The 19,972-nt window shown below is 49.2% G+C and overlaps 1 protein-coding gene across 1 annotated transcript in view; it reads right to left on the bottom strand.

The window, feature by feature from the left end:
• Positions 1 to 19,972, bottom strand: part of BLK (BLK proto-oncogene, Src family tyrosine kinase) — a 147,897-nt gene that overhangs the window by 109,907 nt on the left and 18,018 nt on the right. The window contains exon 2 of the mRNA XM_073673898.1: positions 193 to 295. Coding sequence (XP_073529999.1) covers positions 193 to 294 — 102 coding nt within the window. The 5' untranslated portion in view covers position 295. The remainder of the gene's footprint in view (positions 1 to 192; positions 296 to 19,972) is intronic.

Below are 19,972 nucleotides of genomic sequence, written 5' to 3'. Positions count from 1 at the left end.
TCTAATCTCCATCACTGTCCATATTGTGTTATACGGCCTGGAGATTCCCCCCAGACATAATCAGGGTCCATTTTGCTCTTGGATCAGAGGCACATTCGCCCCTTGCCCAGCTACATCTTTGTCCCATCACTTTTCTTGCTACATTGTTACAATATGACACATAAAACCCAGGATGCTCCATACACAACTTACTATGGGCGGATGAGAAGGCTTGTAAAACGGACTGACAGCAGAACTTAGATTAACATGGTCGTCTTTCTTCCAATGCAGCTTCTTACTGCCGATCACCCCCATCCTTCAGGAAATAGAAAACATAAGATAATGTTAAAGCATGGCACTGATTACGTGGGAAAAGTCTTTGTAGTCCTCACTCTCTGTAGAGGGTGCACTGTGTTGAAATAACTCTATCAAGGGAATATTGACTGCATTTATCTATTCTTGTGTTGCCTGAGCTGTGAATAGCACAGAGACGACTTCACAGTAGCCACATGGTCGTAAGAAACGTCAGTCAGAAAATGCCCTATTGACTTTTATGGGAGAGTGTTGTGAGCATGCTCTGTGTGAGAGTATAATAGGCATGTTCTGTGGAGGACTGTAGCAAGAATGCTCTGTGGAAGAATATTGTTGGCATGCTCTGTGTGAGAGTGCAGTGGGCGTGCTCTGTGTGAGAGTGTAGGGGGCATGCTCGGTGTGAGAGTATAGCGAGCATGCTCAGTGTGAGAGTATAGCGAGCATGCTCTGTGTGAGAGGAGTATAGCGACAGGCTCTGTGTGAGAGTGTAGTGGGCAGGCTCTGTGTGAGCGTGTAGGGGGCATGCTCTGTGTGAGAATATAGCGAGCATGCTCGGTGTGAGAGTATAGCGAGCATGCTCTGTGTGAGAGGAGTATAGCGAGCAGGCTCTGTGTGAGAGTGTAGTGGGCAGGCTCTGTGTGAGAGTGTAGTGGGCAGGCTCTGTGTGAGAGTGTAGGGGGCATGCTCTGTGTTAGAGTGTAGTGGGCATGCTCTGTGTGAGAGTGTAGGGGGCATGCTCTGTGTGAGAGTGTAGGGGGCATGCTCTGTGTGAGAGGAGTATAGCAAGCAGGCTCTGTGTGAGAGTGTAGGGGGCATGCTCTGTGTTAGAATGTAGTGGGCAGGCTCTGTGTGAGAGTGTAGTGGGCAGGCTCTGTGTGAGAGTGTAGTGGGCATGCTCTGTGTGAGAGTGTAGGGGGCATGCTCTGTGTGAGAGTGTAGGGGGCATACTCTGTGTGAGAGTGTAGGGGGCATGCTCTGTGTGAGAGTGTAGGGGGCATGCTCTGTGTGAGAGTGTTGTGGGCATGCTCTGTGTGAGAGTGTAGTGGGCATGCTCTGTGTGAGAGTGTAGTGGGCAGGCTCTGTCTGAGAGTGTAGTGGGCATGCTCTGTGTGAGAGTGTTGTACGCATACTTTGTGTGAGAGTGCAGTTGGCATGCTCTTTGTGAGAGTGTTGTGGGCATGCTCTGTGCTGAGGTCCTTGTGCAGGTAGGGTGAGGAGGTGAGCTGTGACAATATATTTTTGTGATTGGTGGATCCTATGTGATGTACAGTGTATATGTAGCACCCTGAGGATTCGGCTGCTACAGGGGTATTGCACCTCAACCCAGAGGTGTGATATTCCACTCCCGGGTAAGGATGGAGTGTGGAACTGAGCGCAGTTAGCTGCATGCACTACACACATCCCATTTCCGAGGAACAGACCGATGGTACTCCCAATAGAGAAATGTGCAGGTACAACAGTGTCTGTTCCTGGCTGGAGTGGGAGGGGGGTGGAACATCCCAGTAGTGTAGGGGCAGATAGGGGGAGCAGTCTGGGTAGTGCTAGGAGCTCATTGGGTGCTGGTCACCTGAGCTCACACATAGAGGGAGTATATAAGGTGGGCACCATCTTAGGACAGGGTCTTTGCAGAGGAGTCTTTTGTAGAAGGCTGGTCAGTCTGTCAGCCTTTTGCAGAGCAGTGGAGGAAAGCAGAGGAGCAGAGCAGCCCCAAGGCCAAGAGTGAGAGAGGAGTTTGAAAGACCCAGAGGGGGAGAAAGAAGGAACTCCAAGAGCCCAAATTAGACCAGAGGGTGAAGAGTTGGCAACAGGGTACCGGATCCCAAGCTGGCAGAGGCTACAGCACACCTTAGCCAGGAACCGGAGGTCGTGGGCAGGATTGATCTGCCACGATCACCCACCAAATCCACCCGGAAGGCAGACCACGCATAGGGTCAGGGAACCCAGAGGCAAGGGTTCGCCCACAAGAGGCCCGAGGGAGCCGGACATAGGTGGATCCCTGGTGGGGAAGGCCAGAGACGAGGACAGGACAGAAAGGGAGCTCAGAACCACGCTCCAGAACTACTTGGGGGTTGGCCGAGTCCAGGACCTGGTGGACGCAGCACGGCTCGGGTGGTCACTCAAGGCCGGAGTGACCGGTACAAGAACAGCAGTAAGTAAAGAACCCTGAACTGCACAACCCGACTCTGACTCTCATTACCATCTTCCCTGCACTTCCACAACCACCATCCTCTGCACCTGACCCCCTGAGGCTATACCCTTCCCGTTGGGGGTTATACCACCTAAGCTGCACAAACACCATCAGCCTCAGCGGACCCTGCTGCAGCGGCGGCCGTAGTGACCGCAATTCAACGGGTGGCGTAGTCGACATAAAGAACTTTAGTAACATCTGTAGAACTGCCACATAACTCTGAGTTTGACGCCCTGGGCACGGGCCGGGTCACAGCCGCTCGGAGACTACAACCCCCCCCATCTGATCCGGTGCCGGGTATTCCCCTCAAAAAGGAATATGTCCCAGGGGGCGCGTCATATATAGGTGTTATCTTTCATTATAATCCTGCCTGTGATGATAAGCTGAGAAGTGATCTCTACAGAACAGGAAGAATCAGCCTCTTATGATCATATGAAGATTTCATGATTTGTTTTAAATATAGAAGTTGACATGGAAAAAAACAAAACAAGAAGTAGCAGTAAAGTAAGGCCATGTTCACAAGTTGCGTTTTTGCTACATTTTTTTTTAATACAAATTTTAAGCTGCATTTTACAGTACCAGCAAAAGCTAAAAGATTTCAGAAGTCTCATGCACACACATTGTTTTTTTTTTCCTGACTGAATTGGAAAACTGGTATCAGGTTTTGCTGAGTTTTTGGTGCAAAAACCTCAGGAAGTTTCATCACTTTTTTTCTGCGCTAAACGTTATCAGCACGCACAAGAAGAAAATGTACCTGACAAAAACACAGTAAAAAATACACAGCAGATATGCAGCAAAACAAACTTTTTGTAAGCAGCTTCTTTACTGCCAAGAGAGCAGGTTTTAAATGCAGAAAAAACGCAGCAAAAACGCAACGTGTGAACATAGCCTTACATTCCCATGACATGATTTCTCTAGAGAACAAAACATTGGGTTTCTTTAACACATTCCCTTTAATGGGATTATAAGACTTTAGTCACTTATTGCATTTCCACTGAATATTTGACTTTTTGCCCATCTTTCATAGACTCAGTTGGAGAGACTCACGTTCAGTCTCTGTCTACTAACAAAATGTAGGTGACACAACCCTTTTCTCCTGAGAGAGTGAAATAAAGCCCTTGTAGTTAAGTCTTAAATGTCAAAAGTTGTAAAACCCCTTTAAGGACCTTAATGTCTTGAGAGACGCCTTTTAAAAGCGAAATTCCACCTATGCAACCAATTTTGTTTTGTTGTTTCAGTCAGCTTAAAATGCAAAATAAAACAACTTTGCAAAAAGTCATTATTGTCTGCATGATCAACCATTGATTTCATGTTAGCTGTTGGGGACATGTATAATACTGTATGAGGGGTCTGTGGGGGCATCATACTGTATGAGGAATCCGTACGGGCATCATACTGCATGAAGGGTCTGTGGGGGCATCATATCGTATGAGGGTTCTTAGGGGCATCATATTGTATGAGGGGTTTGTGGGGGCATCATACTATATGAAGTGACTGTGAGGGCATCATATTGTAGGAGGTGGTCTGCAGGAGCATCATATTGTATGAGGGCTCAGTGGGGGCATCATACTGTATGAGGGGTCTGTGGGGCATCATACTGTATAAGGGTACTGGGAGGGCATCACACTGTATGAGTGGTCTCTAGGGGCATCTGTTATGATCTGCTACAAGCACTAAGGAAAGACAGGAGATCTCTCCCTACAATAGAACTAAACTGGATCCCTACGATGTAACGGGGAACCTGATCCTGCGATCAGACCCGCTAAAGTCCTCAGCTAGTCTGAACGAAGACCTATAGATGCAAGGGAGGGTTCCCTACAAGATCTAGGGACTGGGATAAAGTTGGACACCTCCTAGCAGAAATTGTAGCAGTAAAAGACAAACACAACATAGAACATAGAGGTCAGAAGACCTAGCAAAACTAACAGAGAAAGGTAACAGAGCACCAAGCTAGCTCAAGAGTAGTAATACAATGAAGTCCAGCAAGGCCAGGAGGGCGGAGCCGGATTAAATAGGCAAAAAAGGTCATGTGACCAGCAAACTAGAAAAAAACAAACAGGAGAGTTCTAACAGCATCATATTGTACGGGGGGTTTGTGGGAGAATCATACTGTATGAAGGGTCTGTAGGGGCATCATATTGTATGAGTGATTTGTGAGGGCATCATATTGTATGAGGGGTCTATAGGGGTATGATATTGTATGAAGGGTCTATAGGGGCATCATACTGTATGAGGGGTCTATAGGGGTATGATATTGTATGAGGGGTCTATAGGGGCATCATACTGTATGAGGGGTCTGTAGGGGCATCACATTGTATGAGGGTTTTTGGTGGCATCATACTGTATGAGGAGTCTGTAGGGGCATCATATTGTATCATATTGTATGAGGGGTCTGTGAGGGCATCATACTGTATGAGGGGTCTGTGGGTGCATCATAGTGTATGAGGGGTCTGTAGGGGCATGATATTGTATGAGGGGTTTGTGGTGGCATCATACTGCATGAGGGGTCTGTAGGGGCATCATAGAATCCTATTTTGTTTAAATGCACTTGCTTTTTATTTATTTACAGCAGGGTTTATGTTTATTTTGCTTCATGTATGCATTTATGTGCTGCATGTATACCAACTTATACCAAGCTGAAATTATGTGTTTTTCTTTGTATTTTTTGCATTCTGTGCAAACCTGAGTGTGGCCTCCCTTCTTAGAGCTGGATAATACATTTAAAAATCTTCCCTTGGCTGTTGTTCATTGTTTGAGACCCAGTCCTTTGCCTGCCCTTATTCACACAGAGGTCAGTTTTTGACACATGGTGTTGGAACATGGTAAGATTTTTAATTAAATTAGACAGTGTAAGACTTTCCAGAACCGGTTCACCTTGTCGATGGTGAGAAAGCTTATAAACTATTTTTGATCAAAAACAGTGTTACTAAAAACTCTATTTTATTTAAATGCACTTGCTTTTTATTTATTTATTTACAGCAGGGTGTATGTTTATTTTGTCTGTAGTGTCTGTAGGGTCATCATATTGTATGAGGAGTCTGTGAGGGCATCATATTGTATGAGGGGTCTGTAGTGACATCATACTGTATGAGGGGTCTGTGGGGGCATCATACTTTACGAGGGGACTATGGGGACTGTGGAGGAATTATATAGTGTGGGGGATACTATGGGGAATACATACTTTACTGGGAGTGCTTTTGGGGTCTTCGTGTTGTTCATCTGGAGAATACTCTTTTGCAATTCACTGTGAGTGCATCATACAGTGTGTTGGGGCATTTTTGGGGGGCTCATACTCTATTGGGGACATGAAAGTGGTATTGTAGTGGGTGAGAACACTAAGAGGATCCAAAAGGGGCAAATTACTTCCTGTTCCTGTCTGTTGGGAGATATGCCTTTCTGCGACTGCACTTATCCCCCGTGACATTGACCACTACTCCAATTTTTTTTTGGGTGGAGGTGGGAATTCCCACTTAGGACTTTTGCTATTGGGCCCTTGCCTCCATGTGGATTTCTTTTGAGAAGGCATTGTTTTCATGAGATAGTCTTTAACTGCCGACCAAAGGATGGGCACCCCACTCAAAGTCAGTCTCCACGCAAGGTTCTTCATCAGGATTACAGTACAGGAAACTTCCTATCACCACTTTATCTCCAATATCTACCTTTCTGGTAAACTTCCAAAAACTTTTCAGCCCCAATTCATCAAAGTGTTTTTACCAGAATATGTCACTGTAATGCACAATGAGTGAGTCACTTCTCACACACAAACCGTGAATCAAGAGCCAGGATGGGACGTCATAAACAGAGGGAAGAGAGAGGCATAGGCAGGTAACAGTCCGAGGTTAAAATACCAGAAGGATAACGGATCAGAGCAAAGGGGCTAGGCAAAATGGATGATCAGAATGAGGTCTAAGGTTAGGTAGCAAAAAGATCCACAAGCAAAGCACAACGCACAGAGAAACAAACCACACAGTGCTGAATCTACATCAGCCAGAGATCTGGAGCTGACAGCCCAGCTAAGTAGCTGGGCAATCACCTGGGACAGGAAACACCTGAAGGTAACCCAGCACCGCTCAGTCTCAGATTGGACAGCCGAGCTCTCAATTAAAATACTGACAGCTTCAGCACGCCCCTGTACAAGATTGGATGGCTGAGCTGTCAGTAACTGCATCCCAGACACACTGAGGCATGGAATCATGTCAGTCACAAAATCGAGGTCACGCGAAGAAATTACAAATTTTGGTGTTTTCACAGCAGTTTTTGTATTTTTAAAAAGACAAATTATTCCTCCTTCACAAAAACATTTGCACAAGAAATGCAAAATCTCAGTATAGTCGATTGTGACAAGTAAGCGTACTATCTCTGACACTGATTTCAATTTGGTTTCTTTTTTCTGTAAAAATATTGTGCTGCTGCTTTCTAGTGCATTAAGCATAAAAAAGTCTATTTGATATTCAAATACAGCAGGACAGATATCAGCTCCACCATATCACTGATCAATCACTCTGAGTCTGCCACTGCTGCCACCTCTCCAATCTTTCTCCCTCGATTCCCTCGAATCTCTGTATTATTCACAGACAACTACACTCATTCTCTTCACTGCTGCAGTTACATAGCACATGACTGTCTGGAGCATTTGTCCAACGTTTTATGAATTTCTTTTCCTACCGAACTGTGTTGTGCTCTCATTATCCTGAATGACCCTAAAATGGCTGCTGCATTCCCTGCTTTGGCTTTTATACAGGCTCTGATGGTCCCTCCTTATTGCAGCTGCACCTTCTGTGCCTCTGATGTAATCTTCTGCAATGTGTCAAAAGATGGCGGTATTTTTTTGACAATTCTCTCAAATTGAATTGCAAATAGCTCAGATTCATGGAGATGTGCGAATTTCATAACATTTGACTCGATTTCGATTTGCATTGAATTGTCTCGATCACCTCTCACAGTTATATGATCACCAGCCTTGGGATGGATTCTTTCAGTCCTATTTTCTTTGTTGCAATCTATATAAGTGGAAGACCTCAGTAATGTCACATTCTGTAAATCTGATGATCTCACACCGTCGTCTTCTGCTAATGACACATACGGTAACAAGAGCCGTACACATCAGGCTGCCCTACACTATTTACAGGCAATTAATGTCTGCACTTCCTGATAATTGGTGTGGACAGGAAGCCATTCTATTTTTTGCTGCGCTGGTTACGGTGGGGTCTGGCCGCAGGCTTGACTCTTACTCTAGTTTTGCAAATAGCGAATAAAAACCATCAAGGGATGAAAACGTTAAATACTCAATGGGGTCAAGTGTCTGGTAATCAGCAATGGCAATAATCGCTCGGTGTTAGGCCACATGGACATGGAGCTTGCATGGAGGCACAAAGAGTCGCCTTACACCACCATATGGTGCAAAGACCACTTGACATCCCACCTAATAGCGTACACTGCTGCATTCTAGATATATTCCCCCTTAGATGCATTGCCTTCAGTAGGGCATCCGATGGGGTATTTCACGTTGAAATGGAGGTACTACAACTTTAGATACCCATAGAATTCTTTGGGCATCGAAATATGGTTCAGAGATGGTACAGAGTCCTTAAACCCTTCCACTTTTGTGCAATGCTGCAACAATCAGGATCAGAGGTAATTCCAATCCTGGCTGATAAACTCCCTTAGATGCCGCAGTCAATTGTAGGGTCATAAAGCGGAATCGACAGGTTGTAATGGTAGCTAGCGACCTAAAGGGGGCCCCCAGGTCTACCATCTCTTTTATACTTTCAGCATTAGACCCTGCCTCTGTTTGATAGACTAAAAATACAAAAATATTGCTGTGTATTACATCAACGATCAAAAAGTCTTATGTAACCCAAAATGGCACCAATGAAAACAGCAGCACATTCGCACAAAAAAAAACCCCAAAAACCCTCAAAACAATATACTGCTTCAAAAGAAAACTAAAAAAAGGTATGGGTGTCAGAATATGGTGGGAGAAAAACAAAAGATTTTTATTGTGCAAAAGTAGTAAAAACACAAAAGAACTATAAAAATTTGTAGTAATTGGATCAAAATGCAGAATAAAAAATTATAAAATAAAGCAAAGTTTTTTTTCCATTCCGGACAAAAATAGTTAATACAAATATCAGTAGTTATATGTTCCCCTAAACGGTCGCAAAGTATGACTCAAAAAGCATGCCGATATATGACTATGGAGGTGAAAAAAACAACAAGTTCTGTTGAAAAGAAATCTAACAAAAAAAAGGGCAGAACAAGAGAGAAGGAGCCGGAGGATATCAGTCTGTGTGGCAGCAAATTTTTGTTATTCGGGTCTTTGGAAAACTGTGACAAACCCTGTAGTTGTTGTAAAAAGTATTATTGTTATTACAAGTTGTCATCCTCCATCAGTGTAGTAAATCACAGTAACTCATGCACTTTGCATCGATGGTGCACATACTCTGCTCAAAAGCATAACTAGAACTTCTCGCCAATGTGAAATTTGTGACAGGGACAATGCACCCCAAGAATAGGTGGATTATAAAGAAGGCAATTAGGCTAACACCCGGGGATCGAGAAAGCTCCATCATAATGTGTTGTGACCCACCATTGGGCTCACACTGTATAATGTCTCCTATGTGATGTATAATGTATATACAGAAGCCTTGGTGTCTCCTATGTGATGTATACAGCAGTCTCGGTGTCTCCTTTGTGATGTACAGTACAGACCAAAAGTTTGGACACACCTTCTCATTTAAAGATTTTTCTGTATTTTCATGACTATGAAAATTGTACATTCACACTGAAGGCATCAAAACTATGAATTAACACATGTGGAATTATATACTTAACAAAAAAGTGTGAAACAACTGAAAATATGTCTTATATTCTAAGTTCTTCAAAGTAGCCACCTTTTGCTTTGATGACTGCTTTGCACACTCTTGGCATTCTCTTGATGAGCTTCAAGAGGTAGTCACTAGAAATGGTTTTCACTTCACTGGTGTGCCCTGTCAGGTTTAATAAGTGGGATTTCTTGCCTTATAAATGGGGTTGGGACCATCAGTTGTGTTGTGCAGAAGTCTGGTGGATATACAGCTGATAGTCCTACTGAATAGACTGTTAGCTGCTTTTTTCTTGCCATAATACAAATTCTAAGTAAAGAAAAAGGAGTGGCCATCATTGCTTTAAGAAATGAAGGTCAGTCAGTCCGAAAAATTGGGAAAACTTTGAAAGTGTCCCCAAGTGCAGTTGCAAAAACCATCAAGCGCTACAAAGAAACTGGCTCACATGAGGACAGCCCCAGGAAAGGAAGACCAAGAGTCACCTCTGCTTCTGAGGATAAGTTTATCCGAGTCACCAGCCTCAGAAATCGCAGGTTAACAGCAGCTCAGATTAGAGACCAGGTCAATGCCACACAGAGTTCTAGCAGCAGACACATCTCTTCACCAACTGTTAATAGGAGACTTTGTGCAGCAGGCCTTCATGGTAAAATAGCTGCTAGGAAACCACTGCTAAGGACAGGCAACAAGTAGAAGAGACTTGTTTAGGCTAAAGAACACAAGGAATGGACATTAGACCAGTGGAAATCTGTGCTTTGGTCTGATGAGTACAAATTTGAGATCTTTGGTTCCAACCACCGTGTCTTTTTGCGATGCAGAAAAGGTGAACGGATGGACTCTACATGCCTGGTTCCCACCGTGAAGCATGGAGGAGGAGGTGTGATGGTGTGAGGGGGCTTTGCTGGTGACACTGTTGGGGATTTATTCAAAATTGAAGGCATACTGAACCAGCATGGTTACCACAGCATCTTGCAGCGGCATGCTATTCCATCCGGTTTGTGTTTAGTTGGACCATCATTTATTTTTCAACAGGACAATGACCCCAAACACACCTCCAGGCTGTGTAAGGGCTATTTGACTAAGAAGGAGAGTGATGGGGTGCTACGCCAGATGACCTGGCCTCCACAGTCATCAGACCTGAACCCAATCGAGATGGTTTGGGGTGAGCTGGACCGCAGAGTGAAGGCAAAAGGGTCAACAAGTGCTAAGCATCTCTGGGAACTCCTTCAAGATTGTTGGAAGACCATTTCCGGTTACTACCTCTTGAAGCTCATCAAGAGAATGCCAAGAGTGTGCAAAGCAGTCATCAAAGCAAAAGGTGGCTACTTTGAAGAACCTAGAATATAAGACATATTTTCAGTTGTTTCACACTTTTTTTGTTAAGTATATAATTCCACATGTGTTTATTCATAGTTTTGATGCCTTCAGTGTGAATGTACAATTTTCATAGTCATGAAAATACAGAAAAATTTTAAATGAGAAGGTGTGTCCAAACTTTTGGTCTGTACTGTATGTATAGCAGTCTTGGTGTTTCTTATGTGATGCATAGACAGCAGTCTCAGTGTCTCCTGTATGATGTATATACAGAAGTCTTGCTCTCTCCTATGTGATGTATACAGCAGTCTCAGTGTCTTCTATGTGATGTATGATATATATACAGAAGCCTCGGTGTCTCCTATGTGATGTATACAGCAGTCTCAGTGTCTCCTATCTGATGTATATATAGCAGTCTTGGTGTCTCTGATGTGATGTATATACAGCAGTCTCAGTGTCTCCTATGTGATCTATATATAGAAGCCTTGGTGTCTCCTATGTGATGTATACAGCAGTCTCAGTGTCTCCTATGTGATGTATATATAGCAGACTTGGTGTCTCTTATTTGATGTATACAGAAGTTTCAGTGTCCGCTATGTGATATATATATAGCAGTTTTGGTGTCTCCTTTGTGATGTATACAGCAGTCTCAGTGTCTCCTATGTGATGTATATATAGCAATCTTGGTGTCTCTTATGTGATGTATACTGCAGTCTCTGTTTCTCCTATGTGATGTGTGTATACTACAGACCTCCTGCTGCTTGAGTTCTGTAAATATAACGTGAGCAGTGATGTTTTCCCCTCTGTGAGGAGACCTGCAGTGTAATATACATATATATAAACGTATTGCTGCAAGATCTATACAAAACTTATCATTACAAAGAGTCTCCTGCACTGCAGACCAACGCAAACCTGGAAAAGTAATTGCGAGTAGCAACATCATCCATACCAGGTAACATCACAGCGGCACCAAAGAGAAGCTGCTCCAGCCTTCACATTAAGGGAGGGGGTTAATTAGTTGTTTGACCAAATATAGCAGGATAACTTTCAAGTTGATAATTTTGTTCGGCCGTGAATGGTGGTATAAATATCCAAAAGGCCTTTGGCAGAAAAAAGGTTTCCCATCCCTGGTTTTAAAGTGTCTGGTCTGGTGTCTTGTATTACCTTAGAGGATTGGGTTTGGGGTCTCTATTAGTCTAGGTGGTTCAATCTGGACACTATATTTTGTTAGTGGGTTTAATCTGGACTCTAACTTTAATCTATTTGTTTAGGAGTTCTGACCCAGGATCTTTATTTAGGGAGTTTGGTCAGGGGTATATGTTAGTTTAGGGGTCTAAATGTTCACACTTATGTCTTGGTTTCCATTTATAAGAGAAAATTCAGTATAGTACATTACATAAATTGGTAAGAGGTATAGGAAGTTTCAGATGGGGAGACAAAGTGAAGAATAGTCTAATACTTCTGACCTACCATGCGCCATGTTCAGGACTGAGGAGCCTCTGGCACCTCTCAGGCAGCTTTGTACCCTTTATAGCTATCCTACTGCTTGTAAGAAGAGCTCCGGATGTGCATGAAAGGACCCAACCCAAACTGAGTCTTCATGAGGGCTTCATCGCAAGTTGAAAAGGCTCCTCAGAGAAAATCAATGTTACCGTCTCTGATCGTCTTGTACAAGAAGCTACACTTATAGTGTGCTTTGCATAATGAATCTGGGCCCTGGCCATGGGGTATTCCCCTCTCGGGGCAACGTAGAAGCACACACGAAGATCTGGACTGATAAGCATATATTTAGGGGTCTGGATGGATGTAATTGTTGAGAAGTTCATTCTTGGAGTCTTTTTAGTTTAGGGGCAGGGAGAATACTAGCTTTTCTGAGATGAAAATTAAAAAGGGGTCTCCTTCTTCCTATCAAAGGATGTAGGGGAGAATCTGATGTGTTCCTCCATACATTCAGGCTCCATCTGTCCTCCAGAGTTTCCTTCACGTATGCTACATCAGGACTGTCTTCTTCATAGTCCATGACCAAAGCTCTCACCCATGTCTGGACACTCCGAGGCACATCTGGCTGGCTTTTACTCTCAACAACGTTCTCAATCACATATCTCAGTAAGGTCATGTAGCACCCTGAGGATTCGGCTGCTACAGGGGTATTGCACCTCAACCCAGAGGTGTGGTATTCCACTCCCGGGTAAGGATGGAGTGTGGAACTGAGCTCAGTTAGCTGCATACACTACATACATCCCATTTCCGAGGGACAGACCGATGGTACTCCCACTAGGTATATGTGCAGGTACGACAGTGTCTGTTCCTGGCTGGAGTGGGAGGGGGGTGGAACATCCCAGTAGTGTAGGGGCAGATAGGGGGAGCAGTCTGGGTAATGCTAGGAGCTCATTGGGTGCTGGTCACCTGAGCTCACACATAGAGGGAGTATATAAGGTGGGAACCATCTTAGATCAGGGTCAGTCTTCTGTAGAGAGTGAGTGAGTCCTGAGAGAGGTCTAGGAGCGCCTGCAGAGAGAAGAGAGAGAGGAGAAGAGAAGGACCCAGAGGGGGAGAAGAAGGAACCCCAAGAACCCAGAATTAGACCAGAAGGGTGAAGGGTTGGCACGCAAGGGAACCGGATCCCAAATTAGTGGAGGAGAGAAACAACCCTCAGCTAAGAACCGGAGGCTGCGACATTACATTTGGAGCAGCCCCTCACTAAGTCCACTAAGAAGGCACACCAGGTATAGGGTCAGGGAACCCCGAAGAGGTGCACCCACCAAGAGGCCCGAGGGAGCCGGATATAAGTGGACCCCTGGTGAGGAAGGCCAGTAGAAAGGACAGTCAGAAAGGGAGCTCAGGACCACGCTCCAGAATTGCTTGGGGGTTGGCCGAGTCCAGGACCTGGTGGACGCAGCACGGCTCGGGCGGTCACTCAAGGCCAGAGTGACCAACAGAACAGCAGTAAGTAAAAACCCTGAACTGCACAGCCCGACTCTGAGTCTTCTTATCATCCACACTGCACCACCACTACCACCATCCTCTACACCTGACCCCCTGAGGCTATACCCCTCCCGTTGGGGGTTATACTACCCGAAGCTGCACACATACCACCAGCCTCAGCGGACCCTGCTGCAGCGGCGGCCGTATTGACCGCAAATCAACGGGTGGCGTAGTCGACACAAAGAACAACTAATAACATCTGTAAAGACTGCCACACACTGAGCTTGACACCCTGGGCACGGACCGGGTCACAGCCACTCGGAGACTACAACCCCCATCTGATCCGGCTCCGGGTATCCCCCTAACAACACTGGCCCAGGGGGCGCGTCAACTTTGGCGTAGTCGGCAGGATAACGTGCCCGCAACAACCGGGTACTGCGTGCCTGAAGAAAAGTTCACCGTTACCTCAAAAAGAAGTCTCCTGCCGGTTCCGGAGGGTCCCCGCCAACGGACCCCATCACAGGTCGTGTCCCGCCGGTTGTCCGCCATTTGCAGCTTTTTCCCGCCATCCATGGAGTTTCCCGCCACTGGGAGACGATTCCCGCCATTTCCAAAGATTTCCCGCCTTGGAAGAGCGGACGCCATTATGGGCGTGCCAGAGGGTGGCAAAAGGCCGCCTCCCATCGTGGGCCAGGTCGAAGAATGGCGCCAAAAGCGGAAACCGCGCCCACCAACAGAGACTGTGATGCTGGAAGTGTCCATCAGCGTGAGAGAACTGCCCCTGGAACTGACAATCACTAAGTTGCCCCGGGACCACCCTCAATGTGGGCGGAGACAGAACAAAAGAACGAAGATGGGTGCAGCCTGGAGGAGTCTGGAGAGAGCGCACCCGGAGACAAGAAGTCTGGAGAGGAGTCCAGAGAAAGCGTACCCGGAGATGGAGGGAGAGACAGGCAGCACCGACCCAGTGGTCAGGAGCCTGCTGCAAGCAACAACCCCACTAGGCTTAGTGGAGATCCTAGCACAGCTCCCCCGAGACCGGGAGTGTGCACAGACCGCGCTGGAGGGCCTCGCACGGAGGATGGCCCAGGTGCAGCAAGACACGCTGACGGAGTGGAGCCGAGAGATGGCCCTGCAGGCAAGAACCCGTCAGCGGAGCACGCCACCCGAGACGAGGAGACAGACCGCCTCTGAGGATGGCGCAGGAGGAATGAAGGCAGGAGACGGCGCCGAGAAGGGAGCTGAACGGACGGAGGCAGGTAAAGGGGACGTCTCTACCCCGAGCCGAGAAACCGTGTACCTGTCCCAGCTCCCCGTCGCAGAGCCCGAAATTCCCCCTGCCGTGCCCGTCGCTGCATCGTCACCGTGCCAGACTAGGCCTCAAGCAGAAGCCGCGGCCGCGACCCCTGTGACGTCACGCGCCTCAACCCTGAGCGCGGCGAAGCAGGAAATACCATCGGCCTGGTCGCAAGGCCTAGTACCTCCGGGCGCCGCAATTCCAACAGCGCCCTCTACCTCCGCGGAGCCACCGGCCTGGTCGCAAGGCCGAGTGCCCCCGGGCGCCGCAGTACCAACAGCGCCCTCTACCTCTGCCGAGCCACAGGCCTGGTCGCAAGGCCAGGAACACCCGGGCGCCGCCGTCTTCACGGTGCCCTTTACCTTTAGGGTGCCCCAGGCCTGGTCGCAAGGCCTGGTCAATCCGGGCGCCGCTTCCACCACCGCGCCCTCAACATCTAGAGTGCCGCACCTGGGCGAAGATCTATTTGCCCAGCACACGTGCCCGGATGGGCAGCCCTTTGTATGGCCCCAGGAGTACTACCAACTGGAACTCCAAAGAGCAAGGCCCCTGTGCGAGCCCCTGATTCCGGCTCCGAAGCCCGTCAGGAGAACCCCGCTCCCGCTAGAAGAAGCGCAGTTCAAGTGGGACCCCACCGGAAGAGACCTCATGGGGTTCACTCAAGAAACGCGGGCAGCCGCAGCAGAGCGAGTGGAGTGCTGCCGCCAGCAGTTGGCAGCCTTCGAGCAAGAGCGTAAAGAGAGGCGGATCCGTGAGCAGCGGCTGCAGGAACAGAGCGCAGGGCAGAAGAGCCGGACCAGGAGGAACCCCCGTGCAGCTCATGGTCCCCGTACCACCGGGACTGTGATTAAGTTCAACCTGCAGCATGGGTGGGGCTTCATAAAAGACCATCATACCCCCGGCGACGTCTTTGTCACTCGCAGAGACGTAGAAAGCCATCTGCCGGAGGGACACAGAGGTCGTGACCTGTATGTAGGGGACGAGGTCACGTTCACCCGGCACAAGTGTGCCAAAGGACCCTACGCCCTCCATGTGCATCGCCTGACGGAGGAGGAGCTGCGGTGTGAGGAGGAGCCAGAGGACCCGGACGGGTCTGAAGACAGAGAAGGAGCAGGAGGACGCCGTCGTTAAAGTACGGTAAAGAGACTGTACATAGTTACCCGTCAGGGTATAAGAACTGTTCTAGTTAAAATATAGTCCCCGTTGGGACCAGCAAATTGAACTGAAACCCGTGTGTCCCTATTCCCACTGACCGAGGACTGAGAGCGGTCATTCCTTTCCTAATACCTGGCTGAGGACTGAGAGCGGCCATATTCCCCTTGTACATAGTTGCGCTTTTTAAGGCGCCCCCTACTGGTTTTATAGGAAACTGTTGTTTTTCTTCCAGAAGAGACTGTCGCACTTTACCCGGTCACAAGTAGCACCGTGGCCAGAGGAACAAGACAAGAATGTTATTTATGAAAAGTTTTATATATATATAATGTTTTATATGTTAATGTTGTTATGAAAATTTGTATGTTTGTGGATGTTTATTCTCTTACAGCCCGAGGACGTGCTGTGATTTACCAGGGGGGAATGTAGCACCCTGAGGATTCGGCTGCTACAGGGGTATTGCACCTCAACCCAGAGGTGTGGTATTCCACTCCCGGGTAAGGATGGAGTGTGGAACTGAGCTCAGTTAGCTGCATACACTACATACATCCCATTTCCGAGGGACAGACCGATGGTACTCCCACTAGGTATATGTGCAGGTACGACAGTGTCTGTTCCTGGCTGGAGTGGGAGGGGGGTGGAACATCCCAGTAGTGTAGGGGCAGATAGGGGGAGCAGTCTGGGTAATGCTAGGAGCTCATTGGGTGCTGGTCACCTGAGCTCACACATAGAGGGAGTATATAAGGTGGGAACCATCTTAGATCAGGGTCAGTCTTCTGTAGAGAGTGAGTGAGTCCTGAGAGAGGTCTAGGAGCGCCTGCAGAGAGAAGAGAGAGAGGAGAAGAGAAGGACCCAGAGGGGGAGAAGAAGGAACCCCAAGAACCCAGAATTAGACCAGAAGGGTGAAGGGTTGGCACGCAAGGGAACCGGATCCCAAATTAGTGGAGGAGAGAAACAACCCTCAGCTAAGAACCGGAGGCTGCGACATTACATTTGGAGCAGCCCCTCACTAAGTCCACTAAGAAGGCACACCAGGTATAGGGTCAGGGAACCCCGAAGAGGTGCACCCACCAAGAGGCCCGAGGGAGCCGGATATAAGTGGACCCCTGGTGAGGAAGGCCAGTAGAAAGGACAGTCAGAAAGGGAGCTCAGGACCACGCTCCAGAATTGCTTGGGGGTTGGCCGAGTCCAGGACCTGGTGGACGCAGCACGGCTCGGGCGGTCACTCAAGGCCAGAGTGACCAACAGAACAGCAGTAAGTAAAAACCCTGAACTGCACAGCCCGACTCTGAGTCTTCTTATCATCCACACTGCACCACCACTACCACCATCCTCTACACCTGACCCCCTGAGGCTATACCCCTCCCGTTGGGGGTTATACTACCCGAAGCTGCACACATACCACCAGCCTCAGCGGACCCTGCTGCAGCGGCGGCCGTATTGACCGCAAATCAACGGGTGGCGTAGTCGACACAAAGAACAACTAATAACATCTGTAAAGACTGCCACACACTGAGCTTGACACCCTGGGCACGGACCGGGTCACAGCCACTCGGAGACTACAACCCCCATCTGATCCGGCTCCGGGTATCCCCCTAACAACACTGGCCCAGGGTCGCGTCAACTTTGGCGTAGTCGGCAGGATAACGTGCCCGCAACAACCGGGTACTGCGTGCCTGAAGAAAAGTTCACCGTTACCTCAAAAAGAAGTCTCCTGCCGGTTCCGGAGGGTCCCCGCCAACGGACCCCATCACAGGTCGTGTCCCGCCGGTTGTCCGCCATTTGCAGCTTTTTCCCGCCATCCATGGAGTTTCCCGCCACTGGGAGACGATTCCCGCCATTTCCAAAGATTTCCCGCCTTGGAAGAGCGGACGCCATTATGGGCGTGCCAGAGGGTGGCAAAAGGCCGCCTCCCATCGTGGGCCAGGTCGAAGAATGGCGCCAAAAGCGGAAACCGCGCCCACCAACAGAGACTGTGATGCTGGAAGTGTCCATCAGCGTGAGAGAACTGCCCCTGGAACTGACAATCACTAAGTTGCCCCGGGACCACCCTCAATGTGGGCGGAGACAGAACAAAAGAACGAAGATGGGTGCAGCCTGGAGGAGTCTGGAGAGAGCGCACCCGGAGACAAGAAGTCTGGAGAGGAGTCCAGAGAAAGCGTACCCGGAGATGGAGGGAGAGACAGGCAGCACCGACCCAGTGGTCAGGAGCCTGCTGCAAGCAACAACCCCACTAGGCTTAGTGGAGATCCTAGCACAGCTCCCCCGAGACCGGGAGTGTGCACAGACCGCGCTGGAGGGCCTCGCACGGAGGATGGCCCAGGTGCAGCAAGACACGCTGACGGAGTGGAGCCGAGAGATGGCCCTGCAGGCAAGAACCCGTCAGCGGAGCACGCCACCCGAGACGAGGAGACAGACCGCCTCTGAGGATGGCGCAGGAGGAATGAAGGCAGGAGACGGCGCCGAGAAGGGAGCTGAACGGACGGAGGCAGGTAAAGGGGACGTCTCTACCCCGAGCCGAGAAACCGTGTACCTGTCCCAGCTCCCCGTCGCAGAGCCCGAAATTCCCCCTGCCGTGCCCGTCGCTGCATCGTCACCGTGCCAGACTAGGCCTCAAGCAGAAGCCGCGGCCGCGACCCCTGTGACGTCACGCGCCTCAACCCTGAGCGCGGCGAAGCAGGAAATACCATCGGCCTGGTCGCAAGGCCTAGTACCTCCGGGCGCCGCAATTCCAACAGCGCCCTCTACCTCCGCGGAGCCACCGGCCTGGTCGCAAGGCCGAGTGCCCCCGGGCGCCGCAGTACCAACAGCGCCCTCTACCTCTGCCGAGCCACAGGCCTGGTCGCAAGGCCAGGAACACCCGGGCGCCGCCGTCTTCACGGTGCCCTTTACCTTTAGGGTGCCCCAGGCCTGGTCGCAAGGCCTGGTCAATCCGGGCGCCGCTTCCACCACCGCGCCCTCAACATCTAGAGTGCCGCACCTGGGCGAAGATCTATTTGCCCAGCACACGTGCCCGGATGGGCAGCCCTTTGTATGGCCCCAGGAGTACTACCAACTGGAACTCCAAAGAGCAAGGCCCCTGTGCGAGCCCCTGATTCCGGCTCCGAAGCCCGTCAGGAGAACCCCGCTCCCGCTAGAAGAAGCGCAGTTCAAGTGGGACCCCACCGGAAGAGACCTCATGGGGTTCACTCAAGAAACGCGGGCAGCCGCAGCAGAGCGAGTGGAGTGCTGCCGCCAGCAGTTGGCAGCCTTCGAGCAAGAGCGTAAAGAGAGGCGGATCCGTGAGCAGCGGCTGCAGGAACAGAGCGCAGGGCAGAAGAGCCGGACCAGGAGGAACCCTCGTGCAGCTCATGGTCCCCGTACCACCGGGACTGTGATTAAGTTCAACCTGCAGCATGGGTGGGGCTTCATAAAAGACCATCATACCCCCGGCGACGTCTTTGTCACTCGCAGAGACGTAGAAAGCCATCTGCCGGAGGGACACAGAGGTCGTGACCTGTATGTAGGGGACGAGGTCACGTTCACCCGGCACAAGTGTGCCAAAGGACCCTACGCCCTCCATGTGCATCGCCTGACGGAGGAGGAGCTGCGGTGTGAGGAGGAGCCAGAGGACCCGGACGGGTCTGAAGACAGAGAAGGAGCAGGAGGACGCCGTCGTTAAAGTACGGTAAAGAGACTGTACATAGTTACCCGTCAGGGTATAAGAACTGTTCTAGTTAAAATATAGTCCCCGTTGGGACCAGCAAATTGAACTGAAACCCGTGTGTCCCTATTCCCACTGACCGAGGACTGAGAGCGGTCATTCCTTTCCTAATACCTGGCTGAGGACTGAGAGCGGCCATATTCCCCTTGTACATAGTTGCGCTTTTTAAGGCGCCCCCTACTGGTTTTATAGGAAACTGTTGTTTTTCTTCCAGAAGAGACTGTCGCACTTTACCCGGTCACAAGTAGCACCGTGGCCAGAGGAACAAGACAAGAATGTTA

The sequence above is a fragment of the Phyllobates terribilis genome, unplaced genomic scaffold, assembly GCF_046119375.1.
Source record: "Phyllobates terribilis strain yellow unplaced genomic scaffold, ASM4611937v1 Scaffold_3__8_contigs__length_932513732, whole genome shotgun sequence".
Classification (NCBI taxonomy): domain Eukaryota; kingdom Metazoa; phylum Chordata; class Amphibia; order Anura; family Dendrobatidae; genus Phyllobates; species Phyllobates terribilis.
The sequence above is the reverse complement of the archived record's forward strand: the minus strand, read 5'-3'. Positions and strand labels throughout refer to the sequence as shown.